Source organism: Diadema setosum, chromosome 9 (assembly GCF_964275005.1).
Source record: "Diadema setosum chromosome 9, eeDiaSeto1, whole genome shotgun sequence".
Classification (NCBI taxonomy): Eukaryota; Metazoa; Echinodermata; class Echinoidea; order Diadematoida; family Diadematidae; genus Diadema; species Diadema setosum.
In genome coordinates, this window is record NC_092693.1 from 14310543 (window position 1) to 14330032 (window position 19490).

The 19490-nt window shown below is 38.1% G+C and overlaps 1 protein-coding gene across 1 annotated transcript in view; it reads right to left on the reverse strand.

Annotated features, from left to right (window-relative positions):
* The window catches only part of LOC140233405 (solute carrier family 12 member 4-like), a 75058-nt gene extending 62731 nt beyond the window's left edge, over positions 1–12327 (reverse strand). The window contains exon 1 of the mRNA XM_072313511.1: positions 11719–12327. Within this exon, the coding sequence (XP_072169612.1) occupies positions 11719–11842 (124 nt within the window). The 5' untranslated portion in view covers positions 11843–12327. The remainder of the gene's footprint in view (positions 1–11718) is intronic.
* Between the last annotated feature and the right edge of the window lie 7163 nt (positions 12328–19490).

Genomic DNA, 19490 nt, shown 5'->3' on the forward strand with positions numbered 1-19490 from the left:
TCTCCCCCCACCCCCCCCCCCAAAAAAAGAAAAAAAAAGAAAAAAAATTAAGGCATTTAACTAAATTATCACTTCTTTTACCAAAATCTCTTTTAATCATGCAGACATAGCTGTATTTGTTTCATTCGAAATTGACAGTATGGACGTTGAACACAAAATTTATCTGATCTGCAATAAGGGTTATTGATATGCCACAGTGGTCCAGTTTGCCCATGCATCTGCATTCGTTTTACATGACCAACAAAAAAAAAAAAAAATGGACCTCCCCACCCCACCCCACCCCCCCCCCCAAAAAAAAATAATTTAAAAAAAAAAATTTTCAGGAAAAGTAGGGATTTCTGAAGAAAGTTTACTAGGGGCCTCCTTAGCTTCAACCAGATCCTATCCTGTATTGTGGTACTACAGAAAAATCTTGGGAAATAAAGTATATGGTACTCATTGCAGAGATGGGATTAGTCAAAGTTAGGAGATCACTTTTAACCCACTTTGTACCTGTTGCTATTTAGGATTAGAACCAGTACTGGCGGGCAGAAGCTCGGTAGTCTGGTGGATACTTTAGCCCCTATAAAGATGGACTTAGCCTGTCTAGTGTAATCAAGACCAGTAAATTGGTTGGAATCTAACCCAAGTTGAATGCCTATGATTTTGTCATGGCGACTACTAAAACACTGCATAACCAGTGTTTATGTTGGAGGCTAATCGTTCAATCAGCTGCAGTAAAATAATTTACAATTTTTCACCCCTGAATCTTAGTTAACCATGCCAATGGTTGTTGATCATTTCACACTGTGTTCAAGTCTTGTTGCAGCGTAGTGCATAAGGGAACTAATGCTGAAAAATGCTATGCATTTGGGAGATACACTCTGTGTCCGTTCACACCCAAAAATGTCACATCCACCATATATTTAATCATTGTTAAAACATATCAAATACATGGTGCAGCAAAGGTTCAATCAATGCAATTAAATAACATTTATATTCTTTTGCCTTTATGAGATTAATCATCTGGAAAATTGATTAAAATATGTAGAACATCAGCTTTCACAGGTACAGTGACAAGATCATGCTACATCCTCACTGTGAATAAGTATTTCAATGTAAAATCAAGGTAAATATGATGTATGAGTGGGTGTCTGATATCTAGATATCTTGGTAATGACATGCTTTAAGAAAATCTAGACATACTTTGTCCCCCAAAGTAAGTTGTCCCTAGATTTTACTTGATATTCATTGAAATGTCCGTTCACATCTGAAAATGTCACATCCACCAGGCCATATCAAGCATTTTCGAAGTTTTGAGACATACTTTGTCCCCCAAAGTAAGTTGTCCCTAGATTTTACTTGATATTCATTGAAATGTCCGTTCACATCTGAAAATGTCACATCCACCAGGCCATTTCAAGCATTTTCGAAGTTTTTCAAAATTTTAGTTTCATAGTAATGTCAGTATCAATGGCATTTGTAAGCTTAGTACAGAGTCTAAAATGTCTGAAGATTCACAGTCAATCAGGCCAGTATTTCACGAGATGTACACCAAAATGTGTCTCTGACAAGAAATGCTGGTGGATGTGACATGTGTGAACGGACACCATGTTATTTGACATAAAGAAAGCATTTGAATTTCAAATGCTGAATTGTTTTGGAGGGATGGACACCCAACTGTGTATCATTGATTTATGCAAAAATTTTAGAAATAAGCTTAACCATTAAAGAGTTATAGTTTCAATATATAAAATTTTGATGGATGTGACAAAAATGTGAACGGACATTTAAATTTTGTTTTCATATTACTGTCATTTCATCAGATGGAACTGAAGCACAAACAAACTTTCTACAGTTACTCATACAAAGCTATACTTCACTCTTACATTATTTTCCTGAGACTTGCCTTTGTTTTCTTACTTACACAACCCATATAGGAAGATGCTTAAATGTGAACGGACAATGTCACATCCACCAAGAGAATTTTGGGGTGGAAAAAAAGAATCAAAAAGGAGTTGAAACTTTTTGACTCTGATATGATTCATTATGGCCACTCATTCACTACACATAAATATGTTCAGTTAACTCAAAGCCAGATATGTTAAAGAATGGCAAAGTTTGCAAAAAAAGGATGTTTGCCAGGTTGACACCCAGTAGGTCAGATTTGGGCACATCTTGCTTCACTGTGACCAAATGCTTTGGAGTTGCATTTTCGTTATGCTGTGGGAGGTAGACCCCATGGGGTTCTAACATATGCATAGCAAAACATTTCATGAATCTGCTCTTATTCTGTGTAGTAGACTGAAAACTGAAAAAAATGAAAAGTGGCGCCTAACCGTGAAACGGGCCATATACCATAATTATATACTCTTCTCTTATCAAATAGACAAGAATATAATATAGTTGGTACAAGTACAAGAATGTATGTACATACAGCTGTACATCAAATTACTGAGAATACAAATACACGTTTAATAAAAAACATGATGATGACTTTTAAGGGGCAAGGGATTGTCACTGCTGGATTATGGATACATAAACATAACTTTTACTGCTTCGTTTTAGGTTGCTACTGACCTATAGGAGAGAATTTGCGATTATCATATACTGTGTAAATACAGTTAAACTTTTCTATAGTGGACACCCAAGGGAGACAAAAAGGTGGTCACTTTAGAGAGGGTTTTTAACCTGGCTTCTCTCTCAGAGGGAATTCTTTTGGTGGCAGTATATGGCAGGTGGCCGCTATAGACAAGTGGCTGCTATATACAAGTGGCCGCTTAGGCAGGTTTGACTGAATCATCTCATCTGCTTTGCATATAAAGATGCAGTTGCAGCCAGGTTTTGTGTTGAGTAAAAAAAAGTGTGAAGCTAGGAAATTCCAGTCTTCTTATTTAAAAGTAAACTATTTCTAGTGAACTCTCTATCATACTACTGATAAACGTTCAACTTGAACATGGTGTACCTTTGCACTTTGATAACCCACTGAGGACAGGCTGATTTTGCTATTATGACAGAGTATACTCAGGACTAGTTTTCAATGGGTTTTATTTTGTATAAGACACTGTTTGAATTGAGAGGGGAATATAGGGGATAATGACTGAATAATGGATATATAATATCAGACTTTGCATCAATAAATAATCAGCAGTCTACATGTAAATTTGCACAATGAGAATTTGGGCAGATATCCCTGTGCATGTAAATAATCAAATGTTTTCCTTCATCATTATTGTTTTTCTTTATAGGGGGGGGGGGAGGGAAGGGAGGTTGTTCCTTTAATGGAAATTTGTTAGAGCATGGTATTACTCGAGAGTAGTATCATCGCTTTTCAATTCAGATGGGAGGAAAAGTACCACATCCAAGGGCTTAGTCATGCAGTGTGCAATGCAAACTGAGTCACCAGTGCTTGGAATGCATAGAAAACTTACAATACCAGTACATTTAAAACAATACAAAGAAACAAAAAAAAAAATCTGGGGGAGGGGATGGGTAGGAATGCATGCCAATGAAGAAAGCATATCACACCACATGCCAATATGAAGTTACCACTCTCCATGAGAGCTACAATGTACATCATAAAAATAAAAAAAAAATCAAGATAATCAAAACAAAAATACTCTAGGTTGCTGTTTGTTGTGAGGGTACAGGTATGTACGGTGTAGGCCTACAAGTACAAGCTACAATTTGTAATCCAAGAGTTTTCTCTGGAACACACACACAAAGAAAAAAAATCTCAATGACTGTTGTGCTTGCTATCAAAAACAAAAACAAAAAAACAAAAACAAAAACAAAAACAAAACAAATTGGCATTTATGGTAAACCAGCTGACCATAGTGTTTTCTCTCTCTTTTGCATTTAGACCAGCATTGGGCAGGAATCCAACACCAGGCACCTGCCGGCAATAGGCTGGGAACACGTCCTCCACCGGTCCGAGCCAACAAAACAGTCGCATGCTTTGTGTAACCTTATAAGCCCACATGCCCCACATTTCAAATGCTACGAGGATCTCATACAATGTAGCCTCACGCAGCATGCATGTATCAAATCATCCACATCAACGTCACCTCTGACAGTCAATTTGGGCTGCAACCTTCTGAACATGACACTAGGCGATGGCGGGCTAATCCGCGGCACTGCAAACGATAATAAGCAGGTGAAAGGCCCACACACAGTTACTTCGTGGTCACGTAGACAACATGATATCATTCCATGCCTAGTCATGGTAGCAAAGTGACTCAAATTGAATTAAAAGTGATTAAATGCTATACATACAGAACTGCCACGAATGCTTTATTACATGACCTTCAAAGATTAGAATTAAAATAATATGAAAACATGCCGAAGATATCTGCTTCATGTGCAGAAGAAAAACAATAATTGGTAACTAAATTAGTATTAAAAAAAGAAAACAGAAAAACAACTGCACATACATCGTACATTGTGCAATTTTCATAGACTGAAATTGAAATTGAAATTTTGTTTTGTGCACAAAAAAAAAATAAGATAAAAAAATTATACATACCGGTAAATAAATGCATTGCACCAGTACAATCATTACTGCAATTTGGTTTATATCTAATGTAAAATCTGAATAAACCATGTGTACATAAAATGTTTGTGCAATTATATTTCTGGTAGTCTCTCAAACACTGCAAACTGAATGCTACTGATGCATGCAACATTCATGCATTCAATCAGCATTGCAGAACTTTATCTAGCTCATTCACATACGTTGTATATATGTACTATCAATACTTCCTTGATTACTAACGAATCTGTAAGCAAAACTTTTGCAAATCTCTTAGAAAAACTTTTACAAATCAAGCGCTTGTGGATTCAGTAAAATTTGATCTGACAGTCAGGATATCATTTGAAACACAGAAGTATGCCTCCTGTTTTTCGATACAGCACCAAGATTCAAGCTTACATGTGTACAGGTACTTTCTATACAAAATGAACTGCTACAGCATTTACTTTATTGTTAAAAATGTACAGATGGATGCATACGGCGTTGGGGCTGTACCATTTCCTATCTATCACTTTGATCATGCCCACTTCAAAACTTTTTTTTTTTTTACACTCCAACACTACTTTGACACAAGTCTCAAGGAAGGCAAGAACACAATGATGAGAATCACTTTGCCACTGAGGTGGAACAACCTACGTAAGTATAAACTGCCCAAAATCAACACATAGAAAAGCTTCATTGTAGTAGCCTTCAAACACAATCCCACTTGTGGTATGGTGATATCCAAAAACAAAGTAAAACAAAATGGTTCTAATAAAAGGAAGGCCTCTCCCTTTATTAGGACCTCTTCATTTTTTTTTTTTTTTTGTATCTTAGCCATTAAAAAAAAATCATCAAATAAACTTGGAATTCCTCCTAGAATTGTATGCTCTTTTATATTTCATATTAAAGAGGTTTTTCATTGTGTCAAAAAAGAAAAAAAAAGAATTGGAAACCTGAAGCCCAATCTCAACCAAAACTATACCACTGCTATATACCATAGTATCCTTATGTATGTCTGCAGCCAGTGGGATTGAAAATTATAATGTGTGAGAACACATGCAGACTTTCATTTTTGTGACTGGCTGATGAAATAAAGGTCAAATTAGCTAATTTTGACAGATGGAATACCACCTTCCACATCTGGAATCACTAATAGGCTACTTGCTCACTTAAAGTTAGAGTAATTTTTTTTTTTCATTGCCATGAAACCTTATCACTTCAATAAAATTTCAATTGTAAATACTCCTTTTAGTAGTTCTTATGGTTATGCACAATTTTCTCTATCCCTGTTAACACTTTACTGCATTGGTATGCATACTGGGGGCTTCTTCTTTGATTGGCAAAGAAGTCTAAAAACTAATTATCAATGAATGGAGATTACCTCATTCTCTTTAATCCCTATTGTATCACCATGGCCTTCCTGTTGGGCCAGAGCACATTGCCACACCTTAGCAGGCTTCCTATTAACATTACAACGTCTACATTCTGTGTCAATAAAGTCAAGTTTGGATGAACACCAAAGGAAAGGCTTGGCAAGTAAAGCTACAGATGTACATAATATTAAAGTAACTTAGCACCCAAAAGGTTTTAAAGCAGCCTCCACTTTTTATTAGAATACTAGTAAGGAGCACCCTATAGTCAAACACTGAGGGTCAGCAGTAATAATCACAGCAACATCACTACACTGCCCCTTGCAGGAAATGGTATAGAGGTATTGCAGTCCCACGAATACAGTTGAGTACCTGCTATTCCAAATGTTCCTTGTCAACCTGTTAAGTATTTACAGCAAAGCAATAGAACAAACCACTTTCAACTTTGAATATGTGTAGTTGCAAGTTACTCCAACAACTATACTACTAGTGTATACAGTACACAAACTGTCCAAAGAACCTTTATACACTTACTACACTAGTTGTTCTCAGCCGAAATTTGAGAAAAAGAATCGCACACCTACAGTATACTGCACAAAGTGTGAGAGTCTAGCTGGCAATGGTGCTACTCAAAGAATATGCACTGTACCCGTTTGTATCCAAGAACAGGTTTCATCATGCTCCTTCTACAGAAGTATAGGCTACAATACATTTTGCAATGGCTTTATTTTTGCAAATTTGTGCGAGTCAACCGAGTTGGGAGTTAAAGAATGCAGCAAAATCTTGCCTTCCTCAACACAAACATGATGAATATCACCTCAACTACAGAAACTTGGTTGCTCACTTGTTTTTGAGATCGGATGATATTTTCTCGATCCCAAATTTTTAACCAATAAGCAAAATTGCCGTGTGGGACTTGATTCGTAGCTCCATGATCATACTGTTGAAATATCTGGCATTTTACAGCACAGTATTTTAAAAAGTCTGAGTGCAAGCTATTTTCCATGCCTTGCAAATATTCCCTTTTCTATATAACTTAACAGAAAGAAAAAAAAATAATTGTGAAATAGTAATACATCTGTACAGTTAAAACTTCACTATCTGGATTTGATTCTAATTATGAAAGTTGTGGCTTGAACACAGGGTGGAATTCCATTCAAACACACAATTTGGCATCACGGGCAATGAAGTTTAATCTCCTCACAACTTACAAGTAAAGAAGTATCCTTTAAAAGACTAACATTTTAAACGGTGGTACACCTGTACGTAGTCATTCAAACAGAGTTAACTGTTTAACTGCCCTACTACTGGCAACATTATCACCTTGTGGAGTGATAACACTGATTGAAGGTAAACACACTTCAGTGCATCTGTAGCCTCTAATCAAACTCCCTGTTGATAATTTGAGACTACACCAGGATGTACCACAGTAACACTGATTGTTGAGGCCAAATGCGACTAAAAAAGTGGACACAACCATGGTGTTCCTTTTTCTAATAGAATTCTAATAGAATGTTTATAGTGTACATGCACTATACATGCACTATTCAAAACAAAATTTTGAACATCTGACTGTGACAATTTTTGTAATCTGATACAGACTTCCAATATCACAGTTGACCTAGAGACATCATACACAGCATAGCATTTGAGGTTTGACAGAAGGATGGGAAGGTCATTGTGCTGTACAGGTCTTGCCATATCATGGTCAAAGATGTACACATACGCAGTATGTACAATACATTCAAGCCCAACCTTTACAGTGTACTAATGTACTGTACAAACATTACAGTATGCATGTATTTCTACGTATGGGGAATTAACTATACTGCCACACATAGCATATCATCATACATCATATGCATTGCATTTGTACGTGGTGGTCAAAGATACCACATACAGATGTATCTGGATTAAGTAGATTTCAGAAATGGCAGTACATTCTTGGAATTACGGGCATACTTCTTCAAGACTCTATAAATCTAAATATATGTAATTTAATGGTAACAAACAATGTTCTACCCTTAACTACAGAAAGTCGTAGTTATACAGATTTGCGGTATGAATGTATTCTATTTGATCTTTGCTTTTTGCCAATTAAGAAGCGATTTTTACACATTTTGTAGATTGTATAATTGCATGTATTAGTGTCAACTTAGAGTACGGTGTACAAATTATCCCAGACAGAATCTTAAAAAAAAGGAGTGCCTTCCCAATTTACGTGCATAGAACTCTACATTTTGATAAATAATTCAGTCAGTGTTTATACCAAGCATTTCTTTTTTTTTCAAATATCAAGCAAATGTCTTATTAATTTTCTTATCCTAACACTTTCAATTACAGGTCATCAAAACTAGTCCACACTATACGAGTAGTTAGCATTTGGCATACTAGGATGCAGCAAACATGTGATGTACTGAAAAGCTGAAAACAAGATGGCATGCATTAGTGATCATCATGGTGCACACAGACGGACATTTTGCACTGTGTATTAGCCAATCCAAAGGAAGGAAAACTTACTGTGAACACTCGCAAAATTACCACTCGAGCCATCATTTAATCGTGCTGAAATTGAAGCATTGGATGAGAAGGGTTTTGACATGAACATAGAAAAAAAAAGACAGAGAATGAAGATAACAAAAGAAGTTACTCAACTCACTGGAAACATTGTATACATACAAGTACATGTAAGGTGAGAGGGGGAAAAATGCCATGGAGGCCCTTTACAATGTACATGACTTTACAGAAAAGAGCTACCTGGTATTTATTTATTTAGAGAAAAGAACTATTTTACCTGCAGAAATGAACAGAATGCACATGACAATTTCATGTACACAGTAGCTTCAGAATGGTGTTTACACACTGTAGGTACACTGTAGTACAAATCAGCATACATTATACACCTGTACAAGTACACTGTGTACAAATTTTGGAAAAAGATCAAGGCAAATTGCAATCAACTCTACAATGTATATGTACTGTAACTACTGTACAAAAATCTTAATCAAGCAGTAGGATCAACTTGCACCTCAAATTAAACCTGCCAATTTCATAAGGTTGAATGTACAGGATTTACAACAGTCTACTTGTAGGTTTAATCACTTCTGTGTCAAATCTAAGTTTATATCGTCTGTTGAGAATGAGAAGGGCATTAAGTTGTCCCGATAACTATGGGCATTAAGTTGTCCCGATAACGCCCTTATCATTTTCAACCGACGATATATAATATATGGACCTGATTTTTTAAGTTTCCTTGGTACATGTACAATTGTAGTTCTAACATTTTTATATTCTGATTTTGCATTCTGACTTCTTGGATTTGTAAATTTCAAAATTCATTGTACATATGTATACGAGCTCTAACTACTGAATGTAGAATACAAGCTACTCTGTATACAGTACATGTAGACGACCTACAGTGTACATTTGTATCCTGCTGCAATTTCAGGCTTGTAAACTTTCACAATGTTATACATTTTCCATTTTATATAACACAGTGTTACACTGTTTGCCCTTTGTTGTGATACTATGAATGTAAAATTGTAGCTGTGGATGTATATTGTAGTATTTATAATCACTCATTTGACTGGTACAGAAGAGATTACTATTAGATTTCCCTTGAATTGATGCAATAGGCATAAACTGACATTGTACAGTGTACATCATGTAACATGTATTCCTACAGGGATAACAGCATGGCTCCTGTAAGTTTGTGATAACCTCAAGAGAAGATGATTTGTGATGAAGGCATTTCGCACTACTGTATCTCAGGGAAATTGGTAGATTTCTATATTTGTAAAAGGGTAGTTCTTGCATTATGTACAACATGAAGTCCTCCTACACATGGTACAGCTATGGTTAGCATTGCCATTAATGCTCACATTTTTCAAATCACATTGAGATCCATTATCTTCTCTTTATTTGGCAGTCCTACAGTTAAATACACAGTGCCTCCATACACTGTTGTCATTCTTCTTTAATATGCATTGATTTGTTTAAAATACATTGTATCATATTTATTTGTTTTGTTAAAATTAACTTTCTTCATTATTTCATACTGTAGACTCATGGCGTGCAATAGTCAAACACAACATGAACTTTTTTCAGCATACTTATGGTTGGATTCCATACTTAAAAATTCAAATAAAAAGTGCAATCGATGTAGATGCATGTACCGGCAATCAATGAAGGTGGTTTGTATTCACGATCATTATGATTAATCAAGATGCATGAATGTCAAATAAAAAAGGGGGGGGAAGATAACTTGGGAATATCTTAAAGTCAAACAAACAGGTCACGGCAATGATCTCCCATTCAAAAATATTGTCCAGGGTAGAAGGAAACATGTACATTGCAAAAAGCAGAGCTCTGGAAATAAATTGTGTTGGCATAAATACAGTTTGTGTATTGCTTTAATCATCAAAGCCATGTATTTTTGAGAAGTAAGAGCATTATAATGCTAAGCTAGATTATGGTACTCTGCAAAAACTAATAGGAAAATCTTGGGAGACAAATAGGCAAGAGAAGATGGCAATACATGAAGCATCTAGATGCATCTTCAGTACAACAATTAGCGTAGCTATGTACACAGGTTACCAACAAATTAAAACACAAAGAATGCTTAAAAAGAGAAATACCGGTACAATGTACACAGAAGGAACAGGTTTCTTTTACACTGCATGGAGTATGTACAAAGACAGAGATATTGTTTATCCAAGTTAACTGAAAATCCTAGTTAAAACAGCAATAAATTGTGTAGTACAAGGATGTGACTAAATTGGTGTACATGTACTATGGCACACCATTGTACAACAGACACCACTATGTACTGATTGATGAGATGTCTCAAATAATCTCATGCAACAGTCAAGAAGGTTGACACCTTTATGCATTACATGTCTATTAATAATAGAGCTTTACAGAGAAGTCATATTTACAATTTCATTAGTTGAATCAGTTGGAAAGGAGTTGCATTTGATTTAATGAGCACTATTAGTCTCCACAGAACCCTCATTATATAAACAGAAGATACAGTAACTTTCCATATTAATACTGCCTACAAATCGACTGCAGCTTTTAATGGTCAGTATACTCATCCAGTGTTGATTGTACCCTTCTCACTTTTCCAAATACAGCTCTGAGCATGAGGAAATACAGTCCTAAATATGATGATTCATCTTCATAGACACTTCATAGACACAAACAACCTGTATTTGCTTGTGAATTACCACTGAAGCAATTGGCAGTATGATGTATCTATTTACCCACAACTCGGCCTCCAACTCCAAAGAAAGTCCCAGTGCATATCTACTGCGTTTACTGGACTCCAATCCCCGGCCCGAATTCACGAAGATGGTACAATTAAAACCATGGTTTAAACCATGGTTTATGCAAATTTCTTCTACATATAGCATACGATTGCGATTGACAGATTGCATATGCCAACAGACATCCAGTGGAGTAGCAAACACGCATTGATACGTGCATGTCAAAGCCAAAGGTTGAATACGCATTCAAAATTCATTTTCGACCATGGTCTAATTTTAAACCACCTTCATGAATTTGGGCCCCAGTGATAAGTGTCAGTGACACTGCACTGCAGGCAGTGAAATAGTTTTGCTCTTGGCCATAAATTAGTACTTTAGGCCTACTTGTAAATTAATCATGCACATTCATGGTTAATGTGGTGTACTGTGTAGATATCTATTCCTAGACAGAATCAATACGGCCACGGTCGGTAGGACCTAGAAATTAGAATCTATTCCATGGGTAGTGTTACAAGTGCTACTATTTTTATTACAATATAATTTAAAGTAATTTTAGGATATTACCAACGCCAACTATCGTTTAACTTACTGTACTTGGTAGTAGATTTGCCGTCCGAATCTACGATTTCAATTTTGGGAATGGTATGCGGATCCCCTTCATCCAAGTCTGCAGCATCTTCAGTTTTTGTGACCGTAAACCTCACAGAAGACATGTTTCTCTCGTCGAAGGTCTAGGCCTAGCCTAGAAACGAATCTGCGCTCTTCTCTTGCCTTCGGCCAGTTGGAATTGGTCAACAAACAGTGTAAATAACAGACTGTCGATCATGGAATCGGGACGGAAGAACGACAGTTCCTGAGCTGTCGAATGGGGCGATGCGATCGAACGCAAGAGCGACGTCAGGTCGTGCAGTGCCAGTGCCGTGGTGCAGCAACCAAGCAAACTGTTTTGATGTTATTTTGGGTGGGTCCTGAAGAAAATTGTTCATGAAGTCGTGGGTTACGAATACGATGTTCGCGAATCCGCCCACATTTTAGTGAAGCAAACAAATGCAATGGGTGTCGTCTTGTTGGTTGGCTTTGCCTACACAAGACGAACTGGTACTCGACCCTTGCGCATGCATCTAGTCACAAACGTGGTAAAGGTTGGACGAAAATGTTCAGTAGCTTCTTGGATGGCCAATGGATCGTCGAGGATCAACAGCGTCGCTGACATGGACGCACACAACTGGTGATGACCGGAGCGTCGCGGTGCAGCAGCGGTACATTTTACGTAGCAGCGCAGGGCATGCAGTGATGTACAATCCGGATGGATGCAGCACTGCATGTCGCTAGCCGAGTGTACAGAGTAGGGTTTCTGGCGTATTCAACGATAACGCCACCTAGCGGCCGTGACTATAAAGATTCGTTCCGAAAAGAGGACATGTACAGTAATGGCGCAAGAAGTGCATGTGAAAACTTTTTACAGGCCGTTATAGTGCCCATCTCTATGATGTGGTTTTCTTTCTTAACCCTTTTTCTTCTCTATTAACCTCTTTCCTACTTTCTTATATATCTCTATCATCTTCTCCCACTTTCCTTTTTTTCTGCCTTTTGACCAAACTTTTTTTTTTTCAAATTACATTTTAAAATTCTTTTTTCGCATAATAATGATACATGCCAATCTTACTTAAAGAGGAAATTCACCAAAAAAATAGATAAACTTCAAAAGAAAGAGAAATATATTTCCTACAGAATGATACAAAAATGACAAAAATTGGATAAGAATTAAGGAAGATATGACATTTTGAAATTTCACATTTTTTTCGGAAAAGATTTCTTGACCAGTCCTTGTGAATATTCAAATCAGCAAGTTGACGATGTCATGCTCTCATAATTTCCTATTCATTTCATATGCAGAAATGACAAAAATCTCATTTCAGCTGTATAGATATAAAAATCTTAAAACCACACAAAAATAAAAAGAACAAATATCAACTCTAATATCTTGGTATGAGAACATGCTTTTATACTTGTATTAGCTAAAAATAAAATTTTCCTTAATAGGCCTAGTATAACATACATTAAAAATTGTGAGGGTATGACATCATCAACCGGCTCATTTAAATATTCATAAGGACTGGTCAAGAAATGTTTTCCAAAAAATGTGAAAGTTTATAACGTCATTGCATATCTTTCTTATTTCGTCTCCGTTTTTGTAATTTTTGTATCATTCTGTATAATTATACATAGAGAATATTTTTCTCTTTCTTTTGAAGATTATTTATTTTGGGGTGGATTTCTTAAAAAGTATAATACATTGTATAACGTGTATCCCCTACATGTGCCATATTTCAATACAGAGGAATCTACAGCTTAAAAAGCTCTTTACTCCTCCCAAGCCACGGAAGACCACTACCAGTGAGCACTGCCGATTTATGCTGACTAATGCCCCTTTCCCGATGCTGTGGACAGTGGCGTATATAGGGAAAACGGCGCCCGGGGCAAGCACGAAAATTGCGCCCCTAATTTCTGAAAAAGTGTTCAACCCCAACGCCATCCCGGTAGGGACTTTAAACAAAGTCCACATGATGCTTTTTCAAGCACTTAAAAGGGATCTTTTGAGGGTGATTTAAATGTAATGAATTTTGATAGATTTTGGCGAGCGAGCGCAGCGAGCGAGCCGAAAATGTTTGTATTTCAGCTTACAAAACATGGAATTCTTATAATAATAATTGCATTTATATGGCGCTTCATACTGACGTTTCACTTTTTGCTTACCAAATCTTACAATTCTAATCAAGATATAGTGACGGACTTATATAGATAACGTTTTATACCAAAAAACTGAGGACTTTAAAAAATACTCTAAATTGGTGCGCGCGAGTGAGCTGAAATTTGTATATGTCCTCGTCATCATCACGTATTGTTCATATCATTTTTTATATAAATTTTGGCGAGCGAGCGCAGCGAGCGAGCCGAAAATTTTTGTATTTCAGCTTACAAAACATGGAACTCTTGTCATTTTTTGCTTATTAAATCTCACAATTATACTGACGACCTTATAGATAACGATTTATACCAACAAACTGAGGACTTGAAAAAATACTCTGAATTAGTACGAGCGAGTGAGCCGAAATTTGTATATTTCTGCGTCATCATTACGTTTTTTTCTTATCTTTTTTGATTTTTTTTTGCGCCCCCCTCCCCCGTATGTTCGAAACTGTTGGCGTCCTCTTTGATCCAATCGGCGATCGCTTCAGAACGAATGAAATTGCAGTCGCTGCTCCGTGTAACATTTTTCCTGCTAAATATAAAATGACATGAGTGAACACAATAGACATTATCATTTTGTCCGCGTCATCGTCACGTTTTGTTCTTATCTTCTTCTCTTTTTTTTTTTATACAAATTTTGGCGAGCGAGCGCAGCGAGCGAGCCGAAAATTTTTGTATTTCTGCTTACAAATCATGAAACTCTTGTCATTTTTTTGCTTATTAAATCTTACAATTCTAATCAAGATATATAGTGACGGCCTTATAGATAACGATTTATACCAACAAACTGAGGACTTGAAAAAATACTCTGAATTAGTACGAGAGAGTGAGCCGAAATTTGTATATTTCCGCGTCATCATTACGTTTTGTTATCTTGTTTGATTCGGGGCTTTTTTTGCGCCCCCCCCCCCCCCCCCGTATGTTCGAAACCGTTGGCGCCTTCTTTTGATCCAATTGGCGATCGCTTCAGAACGAAAGAAATTGCAGCCGCTGCTCCGTGAAACATTTTGCCTGCTAAATATAAAATGACATGTGTGAACACAATAGACACTGTCATTTTGTCATCATCACGTTTTGTTCTTACCTTCTTTTTTATATAAATTTTGGCGAGCGAGCGCAGCAAGCGAGCCGAAGATGGTGTATTTCAGCTGCACAGAACATGGAATTTTTGTGTGAACACAATAAACATTGTCATTTTGTCCGCATCATCATCATGTTTTGTTTTTATCTTGTTTGATTTGGTTTTCTGCCCCCTCCCCCCCCCCCCTCCCCACCATTCCCCCTCCCCCCTTCCGGGCGAGTTTTTTTTTTCCCTTCTTCTTCTCCTTTTCTTTTTTTCTTCTTCTTCTTCTTTTTTTTCCTTTTTTTTTTCTTCTTCTTTTTCGTTATTTTTTTTTTCGTTTTTTTTTGCGCCCCCAAGGAGTGGCGCCCGGGGCACGTTTTTTATCAAATTTTTATCAAACACGTTCACCTATACTTGCCAACACAACTTAACAATGTGTATCAATGCCCCGGTAAAACAGAGATTCAGGGAATTTTCCCTTCTACCATCATGACGAAGTAATCTGCCAAGGAACTTAATAATCATTGGTACACCTTTCCACCTACAATCATGTTTCCAACTGACAAAGAAAATATTTTTTTCACAAAAAAATGTGCAGCAGATCGTTTAGTTTCAATCACTTTTATAAAAATACAAAAGCTCCTTCGTGTGTTTAAAGGGGAGGAGGATCCCGTTCATACGCAACGGGACCCGTCCCACATCACACTCTCACGACCCTCGGTCCATCTCCATTATACACTTTGTACACAGAATGAAAACGCACGCGGAGCAAGGGCCAGTAACATTTTATACCGTGTGTCCAAAAAAAAAAAAAAAATACAACGGTACCCTCCGCAATGATATCTTTAAAAATAGTGAATCAATCTAAACAAAAATTCAGGGTATGAAACTATAAGTCATTGCCCACATCTTACAGAAAACCCCATTCGATTTGCTTCATTGGTCGAGGAGAAATGAGGAATTTTGTAGAGGATGTCAGGAGTCTCTTCCCTCCAAGTTCTGTCTATTGTATTCACACACAAGAGCACCGAAGAGCGAAACTTGGAAGAATCACTCATGACATGCTTAACAACAATATAAATTTAATCCACGTTTCTCTGTGACCGCTTTACCAAATTGAATGGGGTTTTCTGCAAAATAGAGCTAAGATGTTATATTTCAAGACCCGGAAGTAGCATTTAGACATTTTAATCATATTGGGTGTTATCAATGCGAAAATCTGATTGTATTTTTTGGGGACATCTGTACATTCCGGGATCTTTTATAGTAATTTACACTTTCCCAGACTCTATTATTATATTACCTTACTTTAACATCCAATAATATTTCACAAAAGAATGCACCATTTCTGGCCTCCGGGCCCTCCCACGCCCCTAGCGTCCTTCTATACTTTTGCCCCAACCCTGAAAAAACGGATCGACGCGCCTTAGCTCTCAGTGGGGTGTTGATCCGTTTTCACGATGAGAGGGGTGGGAGCAAAACTTGGAAGATAATTATTTTTATGCGAGGGAACGGATCGACCAAGCGGGGAGAGGGTGACTGTTGGAGCGAATACCCCCTCCCCCCCCCCCCCCCCACCCTCCCCCCGAGAAACACACACACACGAGGGAGATTTTGCATTTTCCGATCTGAAATCAGCGATCTTGTACATACTTTTGTGATTTGGGGGGATTTTTCCTTTCAAAAAAAAAATAAGAAAAATAAATATATGTAAATAACTTCAATTCAAAATGTAATGACTATAAAATCGCGATCAGTTTTTGTTGCGCGCGTGTGCGTCGTCACTGAAGTTGACGGTGGGGGGCTCTTAGGGTAGGGAAGTGGGTATCCCCAACCTCTCCTGTCTCCCATACGAGGAAGCTTTTGCATTTTAAGAATTGAAAATACCTCGTTAAAACACATCTATGATGGATGTTTGGGAAATTGTCCCAAAAAAAAAGTGTATTAAATGTATTCATTTGCCCCTTCCCAGGCGAGCGAGATGTTGCATTTTCGTTTCAGAATTGAAATTCAACGATTTGTGCACACTGTGGTCTATGGGTAAGATATTTGGACAATATTCTATCAATAAAAGCAAGAAAAAAAAATCCGCATTTTGGGAATACATGTAATTTGAGCTAGGGCAAAATGATAGGTGGACTGGAACCAGGGAGGTGAGACACCTTTCTGCTGGAACCTAGCCTCACGCTTGCCGTTCATATTGATGGACACAGATTTCGTCAGAATATGGTTCTTATCTCAAAGGGCTCTGACTAAAATGAACATTGTTTTAGTGAAATTCAAATGAAGGGCAAAAAAAAACATTCAAATGAAGATTTATTTCGCTGTTGGACCGCGACCTCTGACTTGGGGGTCACTTGTAATTGGTTCCTTGTGCTCTACTATCCGCGCGCACGTCCCACACTCCCTGTGATCGTGAATGTAGCACGTGGCATGGATCGAGGGTGCTGTAAAAGTGGAAATTTTCGCGGTGTTGAAATTTTTGCGCATTTCGCGCAACCAGAAACTAGCGCGAAAATAAAAACACGCGAATATTTTTGCTTGCCATACGTTCCTGTGCGTGATATCTTGATTCCGCGGAATTAAAAACACGCGAAACTCTTCTGACCCGGCCTAGCGCGAAAAATTAGTCGCGCGAAAATATCCACTTTTACAGTGGTTGGATATGGCATGGGGATTTGGCTCGCCTGCGTGTGCATGCATGCACGCACACGCATAGCGCAGGGAGGTGGAAGAAAGATGGAGTGTGCTCTTCTGATTTCCTTTGAAGTCATGCGTGGCCCCGACAGCGTTTTTTTCCCCCTCCCGTAATCCCATTACTCACGCTCGGCGCACTGCAAGTCGTAAATCTTGTGGCGGAAATCACGACGCGAAATGCATTGTGGTCGGGGAATAAAATGGCGTCCTACGGTGTAAGCACAGAACTCATAGAGTGTATTCTGTAAAGCAGTGGTGTAAACAGTGGTGGTGGATCTGGCGATCGTGATATTGACGGAGACGAGTTTGTTGAGGAGGAATTGCTTTTAGCAAATTCAAAATCACATTGACACAGCAACTTAACGAAATTTGATTTGCAATTGAAACTGAAACTCAGAAAGTTAGTTGGGCCTTGGCTTGGAAATTGGAGGCCAAGGCAAGGGCAAGGCTCGGGACACTGTTTAATAGCGCAGCGTCACCTCGGGTACGCTGCCTAGCAAAAGCATACCTAACGTTAGTCCTAGCTAGTAGACTCTAGTATTTCACAAACTAGAATCTAACCACTGTTAAACGTTAGATTCTACTAGCTCCAGAGGTGTACTCTACTACTTTTTAATTCAATTTTTTGTAACGTAAGCATGGGGTAGAGTCAAGCCGATTACCGGTATTTACCGATGAATGATCGAGGGAGAGTGAGGCGAAACACTGTATACTAAGCTCTGTTTTTCCCCCTAAAATATACTTACAGCATCATACATCTAGGCTTTTATAGATATCATCTTTAATTCTCTACGGAAAATTATTATAATCAAGGCTGATATGTCTAATTTACACTTTTTAACACTCAACTTTCCATTCCAATATGTATTTACTAGTAACTCAAATTCCACCGAAACAACGGCAACGAACGCTGTCCCGACGCCTACGCGGCGGCCCTACAACAACTCGACGAGTACGCTGAAAAGCCCCAGCTCGCTCGGGTGCAGACGAAAAAAAAACCCGCCTCGGTCTCTATGAAGCACTACTTTTACACTCGAACTGTTTGAAAACACGCCCGAACACGCTCATGTAACTTATATCATTTTGAAGATCAAGGTCAGGCCTACCTCTCTAACTATAAAAAATTGCGGAAATGTGCGGGATTTCTCATAATCGATACAGAAACAATATGATGACATCTCTAGCGCACAAAACTTACTGCTCAGTAACTCCGTTGTTTGTGTACCGATTTCGCTGGTTCAAACGGCAATCTCCTCAGCACAGTCTGCTGAACCAGCGAAAGGTATAGACATACCACGCTACCCAATTCTTGAGCCATAAGTTGTAGCTTTCGAAGGGGGTCGTCTTTCACTGAATGTAATAGACTGCCAAAATTTTGAATATGACGTCATATTGTCGGTGCCACGCATCGCTTCAAAGCCCGATTTTTACGAGCGTGTGTTTATGGAAGGCCTGGAAAGGAGATCATGTTGCGTCACTCTAGTGCGCCGGAGGGTGATGGGTGGACCGATAAGGCCAGATTTTGACATATTTATCACAGAATGAGGGTTGGATTTCAAGACGTTAATCTGTGTAAGACCACTTGATTTTTTCTCTGAGGGAAGCTCTCAGAGTGCCATCTCCATCTTTCTTCCCACCTCCCTGCATAGCGGTAGCATAGCTAGCCCCATCGCATCAGCTAACTGCTGCTGCCGCGCCGGACCACCGGCCGGACGGACGTATAAATGCGGTCGAAGTGATATACGGTATAAACTACCGTGTGCATTTTATGTGGATTGGCTGGTGACTGGATGAACCACGGCCTTCGCGGAGATTTGAAACTCAAATTTGGCGTTATATACGGCAGAGAA